At 56.1% G+C, this 17,482-nt stretch overlaps 1 protein-coding gene across 1 annotated transcript in view; it reads left to right on the top strand.

The window, feature by feature from the left end:
• Positions 1 to 16,489, top strand: part of NUP210 (nucleoporin 210) — a 93,107-nt gene extending 76,618 nt beyond the window's left edge. Inside the window, exons 29-40 of the mRNA XM_087818509.1 lie at positions 642 to 733; positions 2,417 to 2,591; positions 3,334 to 3,509; positions 5,469 to 5,689; positions 6,872 to 7,008; positions 9,491 to 9,614; positions 10,189 to 10,335; positions 11,864 to 12,114; positions 12,959 to 13,175; positions 14,860 to 14,955; positions 15,036 to 15,119; positions 16,389 to 16,489. Coding sequence (XP_087674635.1) covers positions 642 to 733; positions 2,417 to 2,591; positions 3,334 to 3,509; positions 5,469 to 5,689; positions 6,872 to 7,008; positions 9,491 to 9,614; positions 10,189 to 10,335; positions 11,864 to 12,114; positions 12,959 to 13,175; positions 14,860 to 14,955; positions 15,036 to 15,119; positions 16,389 to 16,489 — 1,821 coding nt within the window. The remainder of the gene's footprint in view (positions 1 to 641; positions 734 to 2,416; positions 2,592 to 3,333; positions 3,510 to 5,468; positions 5,690 to 6,871; positions 7,009 to 9,490; positions 9,615 to 10,188; positions 10,336 to 11,863; positions 12,115 to 12,958; positions 13,176 to 14,859; positions 14,956 to 15,035; positions 15,120 to 16,388) is intronic.
• Positions 16,490 to 17,482: the final 993 nt, after the last annotated feature.

Below are 17,482 nucleotides of genomic sequence, written 5' to 3'. Positions count from 1 at the left end.
TTATATGGTCAGAACATGGTGCTGGAAGGGAGGGGTCAGGTCGGTTTCCTCTTGGAAACCCTGCAGCCATCGAGGGCCCCAGGGCCCCTAGGGAGTGACAGGATCAGATTCTACCCAACATTATCAGATCAGGTTTATTTTCCTTTGCTGGCCTGAGGTCACCAACATGCCCCCACATCCACTTCCACTCTGTGTGGGTCCAGAGAGAGCCTGGCGGGATAGAGGGGTCGGGGGGGGGGGGGGGGGGTGTGGCTCTGAGATGGTCATGGTGAGTTCAGGGTGTCTTGCTGAGAGAACGGAGAATTTAGATGGTGCTGTCTCCAGGCTTGGTTCTGGCTGAGCAAGACCTTGGGCCCTGAAGTCCTGCGCGCTGCCTGTTGTGCACACATCCTGGTGCTCCCCCACCCCTGGGTACAGCAGAGGCCCATGCTGCACACAGTGTGCACCTGCCTGGTTTTCCTCATCACACCTTTGGCCTCTCTTACGGTTAGCCCTTCCCAGCACAGCACCAGCTACCCGACAGGCGCTTGCACGCAAGTTTCTTATCTGTGGGCCCCTCCTGGCTCTCCCTACTGAGAGAGAAGCAGATGCCTGACGTGACTCCAGTGTATTGCAGGAAATGAAATGTGCCTCTGTTTCAGGTATTTGAAGAGCTGTTGCTGCTGAACCCTGAAATAGAAGCAGAACAAATACTAATGTCACCCAACTCGTTTATAAAACTTCGGACAAACAGGTACGCGACCTGGTGTTTAGCAAGGTCAGGAATCTGCACTTGGTCCAGCAACTCATTTGTCAGAGTCGTCTGCAGCTGTGGCTGTTTTGGTGCTCTGGGCATCTTTCTTGGCGTTGCACTGGTGTGGCCTCTCATTTCTCCTCTTTGTGTGGACACCCCACTCTCCTTCATCACGAAGCCCTGTATCCTAGACACTGTTTGATGCCTGCTGCTGAATCCAGTACTTTAGAGGGGAAAGTACCAACTTGCAAGTGTTAAATTCTCCAAATGCCCGTGTGGTCTTCGACTTGCCACTCAAAGTGTAGTCCACAAACCTACATGGGCATCACCTGGGAGCATGTGAAAATGCACATCTTGGGCTCTGGCCGGTGTGGGTCGGGTTAGAGTGTCAGCCCGAGCACCACAGGGTGGTGGTTCAGTTCCCAGTCACGGACATGTGCCTGGGTTGCAGGCTTGATCCCTGGCCCCAGTTGGGGCACATGTGGGAAGCAACCAATTGATGTGTCTCACATCAGTGTTTCTTTCTCCCCCGCCTCCCCCACGCTCTCTAAAAATCAATAGAGAAAGAAAATGCAAACCTCGGGCCCCACCTGAGACCTGGCTTGAATGGGACAGGATCTGCTGGCAATGGGCATGCACAGTGACTGTTGAGAAGCACCCTTTTAAAGCGTGTCTGCAAACACGATTCCTACCTTGCCTTCCAAGGGGATGCCTGTGGTGACAGTGACCTGCATGGGGCCTGCTGTTGCAAGATGGGGGCAGTGAGGACCACAGGAGCACTTACATGTTCCCTGAAACATACACATGGTGTTCATTCAACCAGATTGCTTACATGCTGGGCTGTGTGCCAGGCCCCAGGAACAGAGGTGGAAAACACACCGTGCCCTTAAGGCACCTGGTGGGGAAAGGGGAGGCAGCACGATAGGAGCCATAATGAAAAGAAGTGTGATGTTCAAGCCCCAGCTGAGAGAAGGGCCTTCCAGTGGAGTCAGGGAAGACATGTCACAGAGAGATGCTGGAGCTGGGTTTTGAAGGATGCATAGGAGTACTCGCAGGTTAAAGGAGAAGAGGAGGTTGAAAGTTGAGGCAGAGAAACTAATGTTTGTTGCAAGTGCACTAAGGAGGGTCTGTGGGGCTAGGGCACCAAGCCATGCTTTTCTTCATGATGCTGACAAGTGTGTAAGAAACACGATGCTGCATGATTTGTCTTCATCCGGTGCATAGTGCCCGTGGCTGTGCAGATCGCTGTCAGAGCAGGTAGCTCATTTCACCCTGTTACCGCCCTTGGAAAAAGGGCATTGCTTCCCCTTCACGCTCAGGAGACCACAGGGGGACGCAATGTGCTAAAGGCACACAGCTGTTCCCAGGCGTTGGGACTGCCTGGAGGTTCGGTCTGACTCAAAGCCCCTGTCTTGTTTCTGCTACACCAGGCTGCCTTATTTCAGTAAATTGAAAACAATTTGCTTCAAAACGGTGTTTTACAGTAAATGCCACATGCAGTGATGAGAGAAAATCAGCCCTCATGGTCTTTCCCTCCCCACCCACCAGCCACGTCAAGTGCTGCTCTTGGGACAGTGAGAAGAGATGCTTTCCTGGGAACCTTGGATTTCCCAAATAGGTTCCTGTCGGTGACTGGAGAGGCAGACCACCCACACATAAACAGCTCTGCTTTGTTTTCCAAAGGGATGGCACAGCATCTCTGAGCTACCGTGTCCTGAACGGGTCCGAGGAGGTTCCTGTCGTGCATGTTAATGAGAAAGGCTTCCTGGTGTCGGGGCCCACGACTGGGACTTCTACTGTTGAAGTGACTGCCCAAGAGCCATTCGGGGCCAACCAGACCATCGTCGTTGCAGTAAAGGTGGGAGCCCGTTGTTGTTTTTAGAGCAGTAAAGGCAGGAGTGCTGGGGTAATACTTCTCCCTTTTCAGGTGTATGAGTATTTTCAGCTGAGAAATCCCATGTAAGAATTTACTTTGGAAAGGCCAGGGGCAAAGGTCCTAGATGAAAAGCTACAGCACCTGGCTGTGGAGCCAAAGGTCTTTGGAGATTATAGATTGCAATGACCTTGGTCATAGTTCGGAAAACTGAGGTCTAGCAAGGTCCATGATTTGCTGGAACTTGCACCCCAGGGTCCTGACCGGCCAGCTGATACCTGGAACACGATAAGCTCCACTGAATGCACGGGCTCCCATCACTCTCTCCTTCCCCATCCGCTCTTTTCATGGAGCAGCTGCAGGCGTGTGGGCAGTGTTGCCTCCACAGTCCAAGCAGGCAGTGCTCCTGCTTTAAATGCCAGAGAGCTGGGGCTTCTGAGGACTGAGCGGTCACAGCCCAGGATATCTTTGCAATGTGAATAATCTAATTTTGCAGTCATGGATTTTTACTCTTGTGGGTTAGATTGGCTCACTGTGCAGGGAGGTGGGAACCTTGTCGCTAGGTTGGGATACTGTTGGGGGCAGGGCCTTTGCCCTTTGTTGGTCCAGCCCTAGTCCTTCCTGAGATGGGGACCAACTGGAGGCAAGCATCTCCTCCTTGGGAGGTGGGTTTTGGGGCAGCCATTTCCCAACACAGTCGCTGCCATACATGTTCATTGTCCTTCAGGTGGCTCCGGTGTCTTACCTGAGGCTCTCCATGAGCCCTGCCCTGCACACCCAGAACAACGAGGCCCTGGTGGCCCTGCCCTTGGGAATGACTGTGACCTTCACTGTCCATTTCCACGACAACTCTGGAGATGTCTTCCATGCTCACAATTCCGTCCTCAACTTTGCAACTAACAGGTAGGGTTGGGTGCTGCTCGTCCCTCCTGTGAAGGATGCCTCAGTTGTACCTACGTTAATCTATAGAGGTGGCTGGTGACCACACGAAGATGCTAATGCCAATGAAAGGAAAGTTTTGTTACTTAGGGTTTCTAGGAGAAGGGGCACACCACTGCCCAGTCACCAGGGGAAGCAGCAGGCCTGGTCCAGAGGCAGGAGGAGGAGGGAGTGTGGCTGGGAGCCTCTGTTTGCTCCGTGGTGGGATGTTATTGGGTGGGGATGTCCCCTGATGGTCAGGAAGCAAAACACAGATGTGGGGGGTTGCAGTTGGATGGTTTATACTAAGATTTTTGTGTACCTTTGAAAGCTGGATGGCAGAGGAGGTGCTGACAACCTTGGCCATGGTCCTGGCCCTGTCACCCGTGGGTGTGAACCCCCAATTATAGGATCACAAAAGTTGGTCAGAGCAAGGCACTCACCTTCCAGTGCTCAGTGCTCACTGACCGCAGGCTTTGTGGGGCCCCTCTGTGTAATGTCTCGCTCTTGACTGTAGCCTCTGGTCTAGGGCCATAGCCTGGAAGAGAAGGCTGAATACCAGGTCCCACCGGCTGCAAGTGCAGTTCTTTTTGGATGACTCCCTCTGAAATGCAGCTGCAGCCTCAGGCCTAATGTGAGGGGCGAGGGGTGGTCTCCAGGGCAGAGGAGAGCACCATGGCCTCAGTTGGCCTGCTGAAGCTTCTGAGTCCACTAGAGAGGTGGTTCTCAAGTGTCGTCCCCAGACCAGCATCATCCACATCACTGGGGACTCTTAGAAGTGTATGCTCACGGGGCCCAACAACCTGTATTTTAGTGAAGCTTCCACGAGACTCTAAAGGTTGAGAACCACTACCCCGCCCAGAGGAGAGAGAGGCATCAGACCAGGAGGATGCAGTAGGGCTTAGGGAGTCGTTCTAGGCAGCACTGGGGTGGGGGCATGGAAGACTGTGCCCAGGTGCCGGTGCCCATAGCAACCTGGCCCTCCCAGGGGCCCTGTGACAGATGAACCCCCTATTGCTGAAATAGTCAAGGCCAGGCATGGGGGGCTGGCCTGGCAGAGGAACCTGGGTTTAGAGTGAGACCTGGTTCAAGCCCAGCTCTGCTCTTTATGGGGCCTGTGAACTTGGGCAAGTCAGACCTTTCCAGACTTCTGTTTTACACCTCTCAGGATGGGAACGTGGCCTAGTCCCAAAAGTCATCACCTGAGGCCGTGGGTGTGAGTGCCTCTGCCAGCCGTGGAGTTCTGTGCACAGTCCTGGCCGTCTGTCAGTCCGGGATTGTAGGCTGCCCTAGGAGAGCCGGAGCTGGGTTGTTACAGCCCCTCGGCTACCCTGCAGAAGTCACACTGGCCCTTTTGTGAGAGGAGCCTTTCTCCAAGGGACTGGTCGGGGCTCAGGAGTCAGAAGGTGTGGTGGAGGGAAGTCTGAAGCCAGGGACCCCACCGTGGCCTGCCCAGTCCTAGCCTCACCTGACAGCCCGCTGGTGTGGGCAGAGCTCTAGTCCGGGCACTTACAGCTGACTGGCGCAGTGCTCACAGCGAGCCTGTGAAGAGGGGTCATTCTTACACTTGTCTCACAGGTGAGGGCCTGGGCGGAGGCTTTGCTTATTCTGGTGACACGGCAGAGGGCAGGGGTGCCTCCCCGGGATGCGCTTGCTCCTTGTGGACAGCACTCGCGGGTCGCTTTTCTCTCTGGCCTCTGCGCCCCCTCTGCAGTGTGGGGGTGGCAGAGGCCCAGGTTCCTCCAGAGGTGAGGTGAGGGCAGGCCTGTTAGGCCTGTGGTGCTTTCTTAGCTGGAGCAACCACTGGGTGGCCAAGAGCCAGAGTGACGTCTGGGCGGCAGTCAGGAAAAGGTGTTGCCCGGCGCAGGACTGGCCTGCGTTTCTCCCTCTGGAGTCCGGGCCTCCTTCCTGAGACTGAGAGCCCCCAACCACTTCTGCGCCTAGAGAGGAGTTTGTGCAGATCGGGAAGGGCGTGACCGAGGACACCTGCACTGTGCGCACCCTCGGCGTGGGCCTGACGCTGCTCAGCGTGTGGGACTCGGCGCACGCGGGCCTCTTTGACTTCATCCCACTGCCCGTCCTACATGCCATCTCCCCGGAGCTGTCTGGAGCGGTGGTGGTGGGGGATGTCCTCTGTCTGGCTACCGTTCTGGTTAGCCTGGAAGGTAAGGGGTGCTGGCCAGAGGAACCCTCAAAAAGACAGAAAGGGCGTCCCTGGGGAGGTGCTTAGCTTCCTGCTGTAGGAGGTGTGCCAGTAGAATTTGGACGATGTTTTGAACAGCAGTCAGGAGGCTGCCACCCTGGTTCACAGCCAGCCTGCTGCCTCATTTTTGCAAATAAAAGTTTATTGGAACTCAGCAACACCCGTTCATTTACTTGTCGGTAGCCACTTTCACCTGACTGCCAGGCTGGATGGTGGCATCGGAGACCTTAGGGCACACACAGCCCCCACCACGTGACCCTGTGCCAACCCCTGTCCAGTAGAGCCCTGCCCCTGTGGACGTGTCCTGTGCCTACCTGACGCAGTGGCCACTGGTGGTGCATAGCTGAAATGTGACTCGTGCAGCTGAGAAACTGAATGTGTGTTCACTGAGCTTTGTGCCCAGCAGCGCCCAGTCGGACACCATGCCTCTGGAAGGAAACTGAAACAGAGAATAGCATGGAGCCAATTCAGTGCTTACAAAGGCCAGTCCTTCCCGGCCACCTGTACACCCATGTGCTACATGTACAACCATCTATTTAATTTTTTTCAAATTGGCTCCCTATTTTTTTTTTACTTAAGTAAAAGAAAAGTAACACTGCATTTAAAGAAAAGCAAATATAAGTTGCCATAAATAGAACATGATTGTTGAGTTTTTATTGTATTTATTGTATAATGTGATTGGCTTTTAATGAAATGCTGTCTAGTGACAGCTCTGAGCCTGACACCTGCTTTGCTTGGTAAAAAGGGACTGATAAGTAATGGGGAAGGGCATGCAGAGGGTGGCCTGGAGGGCCAGGACCCAGGTCATCTTGGGACGGGAGTGACAGAGGACAAGCAGGGAGGTGCTGGGGGTGGGAGGGGGCTGGTTCTTGGCAGGGTGCAGCTGTGCGGTAAGCAGGTGCGGTAGAGCTGCAGGTGGTTCAGGCGGCTGCAGCCAGGAGTGTGCGGGGTGCAGCCAGCCGCGCCAGGCGGCAGAGCAGGCAGAGCGTCGGTTCTACCCTGAGGAGGGTGAGTGAGCTTCTGTGGGCCGTCCTGCGGGACGGGGCGGGGCAGCATGAAGGCTGGCACTGTCACCGGGCGAGGTGGGGTTTGGCAGGCGTCAGATGTGGGAAAGATGGTTGACTTCGGGGGCTTTCTCTCCCAGGTGTCTCCGGGACCTGGAGCTCCTCAGACAACAACGTCCTCCACATAGACCCCAAGACAGGAGTGGCCGTGGCCCGGGATGCGGGATCCGTGATGGTTTACTACGAGGTTGCGGGGCACCTGAGGACCTACAAGGAGGTGGGCTTCAGGACACATGGCTCAGTGGCCCGAGAGGCATGGCTGAACTTCTTGGGGTGAAACTTTCAGTTTTTGAACTGAATGATTCCCTTTTCTTTAAGAAATAAGTGTCAGTGCCTTCGGAGGCAGCCAGGATCTGGGAGTGATGAGTCTGGGGTCTGCCGCCCACTTACCTTTGGGATTGGGACAAGTGCCCTTTTATTTGCAGCCTCTGTCTCCCCATGTTCAAATGGTGTGATGATGAGAGGTCATCTCCTAGGGTTGATCCCATCTCCCACTCGACTCAAGCTGTGCCTGGAAGGGCAGGGTGTCCTGTGTGGGCGTTTCTCAGGAGTTGTGCTGTGGGCAGGCCAGCACAGCGATTTGGCATCGCTGGCAAAGGTAAACCTCCTCCAGCAATCTTTGAGTCTTTCTGGAGGCGAACAAAACTGCTCTCTCCTAATTATCTTCGGCTGAGAATGAATCGATGAGCACGTCTGGCTGCACCCATGTGCCTCGTTTCCAGAGCCAGCCTGCTGGTATTGAATCCCGCAGGGCCACCCGGAGCCTGCACATTGACTGTGCAGCTCTGCAGTTGGGTAGCCAGTGGCAGAGAGACACTTCGTGCCTAATACAGCCATGCTCTCCTGGAATGAGCTACTCGGGGTGTGAGGGGCAGGGACCTGGGGAGGGATGCTGACAGAGGGAGCGTGGCATGGGTAGAGGTGTGCAGGGTTCAAGAGCCCAGTCCTGGTGGCTGGAATATAAGGTGTGGGGAAAGGGAGCCTGCTTTGTGATCAGTCATAACTGCTTTAATTTATGGGTAGGTAGTTCCATGGAGTGGTTAAGTATGGAGGCCCTGGGGCCAGGCTGCCTGAGTTTAAACCCAGCTGGACCACCCAGCTGAGAGGCTGTGTGATCTGGATAAGTTATTTAGTCTCCTTGTGCCTCAGTTTTCTGACCTGTAACATGGGGGTGGTGGTGCTGCGGAGCATAATGAGTTAGCGTGTGGGAAGCTCCGAGAATGGTGCTCAGCGCACAGCAAGTGCTCAGTAGGATTAGCTGTACTCTCACTGTTCCAGGGCAAAGAGGCTGAAGCTTATGCTAGATGCAGTAGAGGTTCATCCGTTTTTTTTTTTATCAGACTGGCATGGATCAAAGGTAAGTTTTGGAATAATCACCTGGTGCCCAGCAGAGCCTAAGAGCCCAAGAGAGGAGGAGTGGCTGCAAAGGAAGCAGCCAAGAGACCAGGGATGGCCCTCGGCTGGCACCATTGGGTGGGCAGAAACTGAGGGTGAGTTTGGGAGAGATTCAGGAGGAAGGGTCAGCAAAGCTTGGTGACTATTTAGAAGTGGGGGATGAGAGAGAAGGTGGCCTTGGAGAGGACTCCCTGGGGTCTGGCCTGGGTGACGAGGTGAATGCTGGTCCTTTGCTGCTAGAGGGAGCACAGAAGGGGAGGCCAGATTGGGGGAAGGTGATGAGTGACTTTGAGGCATGGTGGGCGTGAGCTCCTCCAGGTGGGGCTGGTGGGGATGCAGCTGGGTGGGTGTGCCTGGAGCTCCCGGACAAAAGGCCGGAGATGACGGTGGGGGTTTACAGCACAGAGATGGTTCCTGAAGACCTGGGAGTGGGTGGGAAAGTGCAAGGTACACCAGAGCAAGAGGGGAGTGGGGACAGGGCCTGGGCCCTCTCTCCAGAATGTGGAGGACAGAGAGGAAGCAGGGAGAGAGCAGAGTATGACAGACAGGAGTAGAAGACTGGGGAGGGTGGGAGGTGCCAGCACAGGGGTGCAGGTCACCACTGCCGGACCTGGGGCCTGCCTATGGCCCTGCATCGGCCATGGCTGGGAGCACTTGTAGGAGAGTTGGACCCATCCCCACACTCAAGGAGACCAAGTTCTGGTAGAATTCACATCTGGAAGAGGCAGGAAGTGCTCAGTGCCTGCCCAGAGTGGGCAGGTAGCCTTCCAGCTGGAGAAGGCTGCTTTGGAGCTGGGCCTGCTGGACTACAGGGCGGACAGGCTCTGCAGAGGAGGTGGGGGCCTGCAGTTGGGTTGCAAGAAGGGCAAAGGGATGAGCAGGGGAGATCTGGGAAGACTGAGGGCCCTTGACTGAGGGCTGGTGAGTTTGCATTCAGGCCAGGTTGCTTTATTTTGAATAAACGGCGGTAGAATAAAGTAGATTCTTTTCTCTTTGCTGAAAGATTAATCAAATTGAACAGAGAAGTGATGATACCTGTCACAGGAGCCAGTGTCCAGTGCACCCCAGGCTGATGGATGAATTCAGGCCTGCTCTTCAGCTTCCTGCACCTGTTCAGTGGGAGAGCCACTGGGCTGTGGAGTCCGACCATCACGGGTCTAACCCCAGCTCTGCCATGTTCTAGCACATCATTTAGGCTTTGAACCTTAGTTTTATCACCTGTGAAATGGGCAGTCCCTGCATCCCAGGCCACATTGGCCAGCACGCACACAGCACTCAGTGAGGTTCCCTTGCCTTCCTTCCAGATAGTGATTGGCATCCCTCAGAGGATCATAGCCCGTCATATCCGCCCTGTCCATACCAGCTTCGAGGAGGTCACGACGTCCAAAGTGATGGTCACCATGGGAGATACAAGCTCTAACCTGAGAGGTAGAGAGTGAGTGGGGCTTGGGCAGTCTGCGTAGGGGCCCAGCGAGTGTGCCCTTCCACTGGGGTTTTGTGTGCTTTTCCTACTCAAACTCATGCCAGCTCCAAAGAGGACATTGAAGCCCCACTGGCCTTCTCCTTCCAGCTTTTTAGAAATTCGAGCGATCCACAAGCAGAAGCCATGAAAGGAATCTTCCTAAAAGGGCCTGCCACCCAGAAACTGTCATTCCTTAGCTGGGAATGCAGCTTCAGTCCTGTGGCAGCAAAGAAAGCCACAGCTGACCACCACACCCTAGACCCAACCTCTAGAACACATGCTGAAATTCTGATCTGAAGTTGCCTGGGGTTCAGGATGATCCCCTCCTCTGTAAAATTTGTCCTTAGCTTTTATAAACCATGGTACCATCATGAAGCTTTAGGCAATCTTGGGGGCCTCATGTGGGAGGAATTTGGGGTGCAGTTGCCATTTTGTGGCCCGGCCAGCTTCCATGTGGCCTGTCCCTGCTCCTTACCTTGGTGCTCTTCAGGCAGGTGTAGAGGCCTGGCCCACGCCCTCTCCCCCTCTCCCCATCTCTAGGTGAGTGCTCCCTGGCCCAGGTGGAAGTCATCAAAAACCTGCATCCAGAATCCCTCCTCAGCTGCCAGGTCCAGTTCAAGCAGGACGTCTTTGATTTCCCGGCATGTGACATTTTTGCTGCAGAGCCAATGTTTGATGCTGCTATGGGTAAGTCTCCAGGGGTTTGAAAGTGGAAACTGACTTGCATGGAGGGTTTGCCTTCAGTGCATTTGACTCGCAGTGGCTGGCTGTCCAGAGGGGCTGTCTGTCAGGAGCCTAGCTGGGCGTTGGCGCTGTCACTGGCTCTGGGGCGCATTGTGTCTTCTGCACGAGGCGGGTGTTCCTGGGTGGGGCGTCGACATCTTCAGCAGCCACCTACCCAGCAGGAAGGACATGGTTCAGAGGTGGAAACTCTGAGCTCGACCACTCGCTCTCCCTAGCTCCGAGCCTGCAGGTGTTAAGACTGCGTTTCTCTGTGAAATGAGGTGGCACCTTGCTCTACCTGCAGGTCAGGGCTCGGAGAGGGATGGAAGGTCCTTATTAAATAGTCGAGGGCCATGCAGCATGCCAGGAACTAGGGCTGTGGAGCTGAGGCCAGCATCATAGAGCGCCTGCCTGGCAGGATGGTGTGCTTCCACCTCAACCTGGGGGTTCGGGGTGATTCTGTGACACCACGCGGAGCAGCGTGTGTCCTGCGTCCTCAGTGGCAGCTGCCGTGTTGTGATGACTGGTGACAGTCAGTGAGCATTTTTAGTTCTTTCTAAGAATATGCAGCCTAGTCTTAACTGGGAGAAGTTGACAGAGCCTGAGCCCAGTTGGCAGCGCCAGTGGCCCAGGGCTCACCCTGCATCTCTCTCCCTCTGGCAGCAGCGCCAAATTATCTTCGGTACCGAGGCCACTGTCTGAGAACGGGAGATGCATCATGAGGGCGCATGTGTGGGGGCCATGCTCAGGGCTTAGCACAGAGTCGGCACCCAGTGACCCCGGGCCTGGCTGCTCAAAGACGCAGTTCCAGGGGGAGTGATGTTCTCTGCATCTGAACAAGAGAAACAGGGACACCAAGGAAGCTGACATGCCTAGGGGAGCTTAGCTGGCACAGGCGTGGAGGGCACTCCTCTAGGGGCCCTTGGCAGGCATGGGCATAGAAGGGACTCTAAATCAGGCATCTGGGTTTTAGGGTTAGGGAGCTTTCCAAGGTTGGTTGTTCAGCTCACTGATCTGCTCTGAGTCAGGCACAGAGGACGTGAGACTCCAGAATAGCCCCACTCGGGCCTTTACAGAACTTCTGACTGCACCTGGGCCTCGGCATACCCTGAGCCAGCTGCAGCTTGACCTGCCGCCCTGCAGTGGTCACGGGGCCTGCTGGTCACCATTTAGTCACCCTTGCTCTGAGCCAGGCTGGCTGGGCCCTAGCTGCAGAGCTGGGCCAGATGCTCCTGCCCCAGAGAGCATCCGTCCAGTGGGGACCCGGGCAGTAGAGGATTCTGAGACAGTGAAGGAGAGTGCTGGCTATTAAAAGGGTGTTTGGGCTGAAGATACTGACAAAGGACTTCCTAGGAGACCCCTGGAGGAGGTGACGCCTCACCTGGGCTCTGAAGGATAAGTAGGAGTTCTCCAGTTAAAAAAGCGGAAAAGAGGAATAGCGTTAGGGCACGGGTGGGAAAAGGGACAAAGTGGAGCACCCTCGTCTCCACAGGTCGGTACCTGTGCTCAGTCGTGATGCACAGACTGACAGACAAGCAGCTGAAACACCTGAGCATGAGGAAGACCACGCTGCTGGTCACAGCCAACCTCCTGGGCAGCCGCTTCTCTGGAGAACAGGTCGGGGCTGAGGTGCCCTTCAGCCCAGGGCTGTATGCCGACCAGGCTGAAATCCTTTTGAGCAACCACTACACCAGCTCCGAGGTCAAGGTCTTCGGTGCCATGGAGATTCTGGAGAACCTGGAGGTAAGTGGCATCGACACACAAGCCTAGGGCATGAGGAAGGACCAGGAGGCAGAGAGGGCTTGGTGGAACATGGAGATCCTAGATCCCCTCTTTTTAAAATAAAATATAAAAATAATTAACACTCTCACTCTTTTCCCCATAGCACTATTGGTTTCTATTAGCCTATTAATTGTATTAATTGTTGTGACTTCTGCTGATCTCCCCCAACTAGAAGCTAAGAATGCAAGGGCTGCACTTGGTGCAGGGCCCTGAACACAGCGTCGGTGCTCAGTGAACATTTAATGATTGAATGAGTGTGTTCAGTGCCTGGATGCTGCTGACATGGGGCAGGAAGAAGTGCCCAGCCCATAGCCTGTCACTGGCTCATGCACAACTGGGGACAAGTCCCTGTCTCTAGCCTCAGTTTCCCCATCTGCCGAATGGTGGGCGAGTGATGTCCTAGAGCCCAGCACGTGGGAAGGGCCCAGGGCTGATGCGTGGGGCTGTTGGCTCCGCTGCGGCCTCCTCCTCTCGTCTCAGTGCAGTGCTCGGTGACGGTAGGTCCGCCAGGCCCTGAGTTTGGGCTGCGACCGAGCCACCATTAACAGAGTGCCAGGCTGCTTGCCTTGAAATCTGGTGTTTGGTGACAGTTCATGTCCGTTTAGCGTTTTTAAAGGAGCACGTGGTTAGAATTCAGTGATGCTGACTTGTCCTTTGCTTAAAAACAGTTGAAGCATCGGCAGTGTGCCCCCTGTGTCGCAGGGGCGTGCTGGCCGTGAAGCGTGCCCAGTACCGCCAGCTCTCGGAGGGACACAGCATGTCAGGTGGCGGTGGGTGCTTCCCTCCAACCTGGCCTTTCTCCCAGGTGAAATCGGGGTCCCCAGCTGTACTGGCCTTCGAGAAGGAGAAGTCTTTGGGGCTGCCCAGCTTTATCACATACACAGTTGGCATCTCGGACCCTGCAGCTGGCAGCCAGGGGCCTGTGTCTACCACCCTGACCTTCTCCAGTCCTGCAACGAGCCAAGCCATCACCATCCCAGTAACTGTGGCCTTTGTGATGGACCGCCGAGGGCCTGGTCCCTGTGAGTCATGGGCGGGGCACCAGCTGGGATGGACCTGGGTATGGAGAGACAGACTGGAGTGGCCCTGGGTTTTAGTGGGAACCTGGAAGAGTGGGAACTGGAGGAGTCAGAAATGCAGAATGTCCCACGAAATGAAAGCTACCCGTTAGGGCAGCCCCGCACACATTGCTTCCCATAGTCCATTCTTGACAGGCAGCCAGACGGAGCCTGTGAAACTGGCTGGATTGTACCCCTCCTGTGCTCAGCATTCTGCCATGGCTCCAGCCTCCTTGGGAGATAAAGCCCAAGTCTCTCCAAGGTCCCCAAAGGGCCCCACATGGCCTGCCCTCTTGACCCATTTGTGACTCGTTTCCCCTGTGCTCCCTGCTCCACCCAGACTGGCCTCCTTCCAGTTTTTGGAATGTGTGCAGATCCCAGCTAGAGCACTTGGCATCTGCTGTTCCCTTGCCCGGGATGTTTTTCCCCAGGTAGTCCCTTGGCCGAAACTCCCACCTCCTCTAAAGCTTTCCTCAAACGTTACCTTCTCCTAGAAGCTGAAAATCCAAACGTCAGTCCAGGCATCCTTCCCCTGTGTTTCCTCAGTGACCACCTGCACGGTCGCTAATCCCACTGAGGGGTGCGGTTTCTGCCTGTCTTCCCAGATAGAAGTCAGGGGCACGAGGACAGCATTAGAGCAGGGCCTCCCTCACGTACAGTTAGGGCGGTAACGAAGGTACGTATTCTCTACATGCCGTGTCCCAGACCCTGTGCTGGGCAGGTGCCTGAGGAGCGCTTCCCCGGCCCCCATTCCCCAGTAGGGAGACAGGGGTCATAGCCCCCGAAGGAGAGGAGTGAGCCCAGAGATGTGGCTGAGGATGTGGGCAGCAGGCGGGCAGTCTCCCCTCAGCTGGGAGGGGCTGCAGTTCAACGGGGCTGCTGCAGCTGGATCTGGAAGGAGGAGTGGCCAGGGGCCGGGCGGTGTGGCCAGACAGACCCTGGGTGCTGTGCAGGGCGAGGGGCTGGGCCAGAGGAGCTGGAAGGAGCCTGGAATGCTCCCAGGGGCTTGGGCTTTCTTCTGAGGGCAGGGAAGTGACCTGGTCTGGCCTGTTTGGGAGTGGACTAAAGGGGTAGGACCATTGTCAGGGACACTTGAGGCCACTGCCTTATTCTTGCCAAGCTCAGGACAGCTCATTGAGGTGGAGGGAGGGTCCTTGACAGGGCTGGGGATGAGGCCTGGGCTGTGCTGAGTTGGGCCCCAGAGGAGGAGCGGCTTTGGGGCAGAAGGTGCTGGGCCTGTGGTGCACTCAGCCTTGCTCTGAGAGCTGCGGAGTCCCTGCTCTGTGCCTTTGCCCCGACCTCTGCTGCCATGGCTCTGGCTCACGCCATAGCATTTCAGCATGTGGCTGGTCCCTGGCAGCCCACACCTCCCTGACTCCCCCAAGGGGCCTGTCCTACCCTCAGGCCTCCCTGAGGAGTGGTGTTGCATCTCTCCATGAACAGGGCGTTTCCTCCAAGGAGGGCGGCTGTGTGGAGGAGCAGGGTGGGATCAGGCAGCCCAGGGGAAGGGGACAGCACTGGGGTGCCAGCCCCATGGGACCAGACACTGCCCCTGGCCTGGTGCAGGCCATCCCGCCCTCTGACAGTGCACACGGACACGAGAGAGTTCCACATAGCAGTTTGGTAAGTTGCCTTTCATTGATTGCAGACGGAGCCAGCCTCTTCCAGCACTTCTTGGATTCCTACCAAGTCATGTTCTTCACCCTCTTCGCCCTGCTGGCAGGGACCGCGGGCATGGTCATAGGTGAGGCAGGCTACTTTTGTCCCTTGGATTGCTTCCCCTCCCCCACCTTGCTCTAACCAGCCACGTATTGGGTCTTGCAGCATACCACGCCATCTGTGTCCCCCAGGAACTCACCCCACGACCAGCCCTTTCCCACCAAGCCAGCCCTTGGCACAGCTCCCACTGTGAGTAGCCACCCTGCAAGCACAGCCAGACAGAACTGGGATGAAGGGGAGGGGTCCTAGGAAAAGTGGTAGTTGAAGCCCTCAATCCCATGTCTCAGCAGGCCTGGTGCTGAGCACCAAGGAGCAGCCTGGCATGAGGCCCAGGGGCAGATCCGGGAGCTCATCAGAGGGAGCTGTGGGCTCCAATGCTGGTCCTGGGTGCTGGGTGCTGCATCAGGGAGCTTTTTCAGGCAGAGCTGGGCAGGGTGGAGGGGCTGGCGGCAGGGAGCTCTGTCTGCAGGTGTGCACACCGGGCCTGGCTCCCATCTGCCTGGCCACTGCAAGTGGACTCTTAAGCTGGGCCTGGGCTGGCTGACCTAGGACAAGGATTCCGGGCAGTCCTGATAAGGGATTTCCCAGGTGGGCAACAATGCCAGGACCCATTCTCCTTAACAGCCCTGTGGTCTCTGGTGGCCCCAAGGCCATGGGGACTCCGCACAGCCCCAGGGAGCACCTCTGTGCAGTGCCCAGTCTGCACAGCTGTACACAGCAGCCCTGCTCCCCGTTCCGGGTTCCCTGCCCCACATATAAGAAATCCTTGGACTGGTGTCTACTGACCAGGTCCAGGCTTCTCAGGGTGGGTGTGAGTTTTTTGACAGAGGGCATAGTTTTGTATATAGATGCATTTCTAGGCAACCAGTTCCCACATGCATGCTGGGCCCCAGAGTCGTAGTCTCCTACTAGGCTCCTCTTAGGCCTGCAAACCAACGCCCATGAAAGGCATGGGGTGGTCAACAGCTTGTTTGCTTTATAACTCAGACAGCTAACCAGCTGTTGCCACAGGGCACTCACCCTGGCTACGCACACCTCCCCACTCTCCTTCCCTGTGTGTTGGAGTCACATCAGGGCCTTTGCACTGTCTCCCCAACACTCCAGACCCTCTGCTCACCCTGGAGTCTGTTCATGTACCTTTCTCTGCCCTGGAGGCTGTTGCTATCCAGGTGGATGGCCCCTCCCTGCATGCACCACAGACTGGATGCTACTCTGCCATCCTGAGACTCTGTTGGAGCTCCGGGAGGTCAGGGGTCACACCCCAGGCCTCTCTGCATGACCAGGTGTTGCTCCTTCCCTCTTAGGGCCAGCTCAGCAAGCACCAGGTGGATTCTGGTCTGTGGCCCAGAGGAGCCCAGGGCATATCTGGGAAAGCCTCTGGTGGCCTTTGTTTAGGGGACTCTCAGGAAGTGCCACTACCTGGGCTCTGTCGCTCACACGTCTCTCTTTTCACCCTAGATGTTGCTGCCTCCTCCCCGATGCCCTTCAGTGCGCTGCCTCCTGGTCGCAGAGCTAGCCCTCCCTCGGGGCTGTGGAGCCCTGCCTACAACTCCCGCTAGTCAGCGCCCACCCACAGAGGCCCTGCACTCCTGTGACTCCGTGTCCAGCCTGGAGCAAGCCCCCGATTGCCCCAGCCCCAGCCCAATCTCTTTGTTCCTCTGTTCTAGATCTTTAGTTTGGACTGTGCTCATTAGCTGCTGCTTATATTTTAGAGTTTGTTTGACTTCAGTCTTGCAAAGGTGAAGACTTCCTGACTCTTTCCTTTATTTTTGGTCTCTGGACAGTGCTTCTATTTTCCTGGAGTCTCGAAAATCACTCCCTTTTCAAGACTGAGCAGGCAGAGCTCTGTGTAATGTCTGTAGATGTCTCAGGGAAAGGACTTTTAAATTACTTTTTTACTTTTGTGGCTTTTTCCCCCCTGTGGAAACTACTTTTCCCCAATCTGGCTCCTGCTGGAAAATGAGGGGAATGAATGACGGTCCCCTGCCTGCCCATCTGTAACTGCACAAGACGCTCAGGGCCTGGCCGCTCCACCTCGCAGGAACGCAGAGGTGCTGCAGGGAGCGCCAGCAGGCTGCCTTTGCCCCTCTGGGCCACTGTGAATAGATTGCTGGCCTTTGTGCTTCTTTGTCTCCTAGCCTGTGGAGACATCTGGACCCAGCCTCACCGTGGGAACGTCCCAGCTCTGTATGCGTGGATGTTGGAATCGTCATTAGGAAAACATCCAGAGGCAGGAATCTTTCTGTTTCTTTGCAGAAGCCTCCATGTTCCACCCAAGCACAAAGGCCCAGTGTCATATGTCCCTCCTTTTGTACGACAGTCATACCTCAGCAAATCTGAGCCGCTGTCCTGCCGCAGTGGGAACTGCCTCCCTTAAGCAGCCCCCCCCTCACCCGCAGCTCCCTGCGGATTATAGCCCAGCAGGACCCCTGAGAGGCTGGGAAAAGTCCTCCCTCCCCAGCTCCTCACCCCGTCAGCAACAGACCTCCAGTGCGCAGCCCTCTGCCCTGTGCCGGGGAGACCCAGAGACAGCCCAGGACCAGTCTTGTGTA

Source organism: Miniopterus natalensis, chromosome 6 (assembly GCF_054644295.1).
Source record: "Miniopterus natalensis isolate mMinNat1 chromosome 6, mMinNat1.hap1, whole genome shotgun sequence".
Lineage (NCBI taxonomy): Eukaryota > Metazoa > Chordata > Mammalia > Chiroptera > Miniopteridae > Miniopterus > Miniopterus natalensis.
Note: the sequence above shows the minus strand (reverse complement) of the source record. Positions and strands in the feature narration are given on the sequence as shown.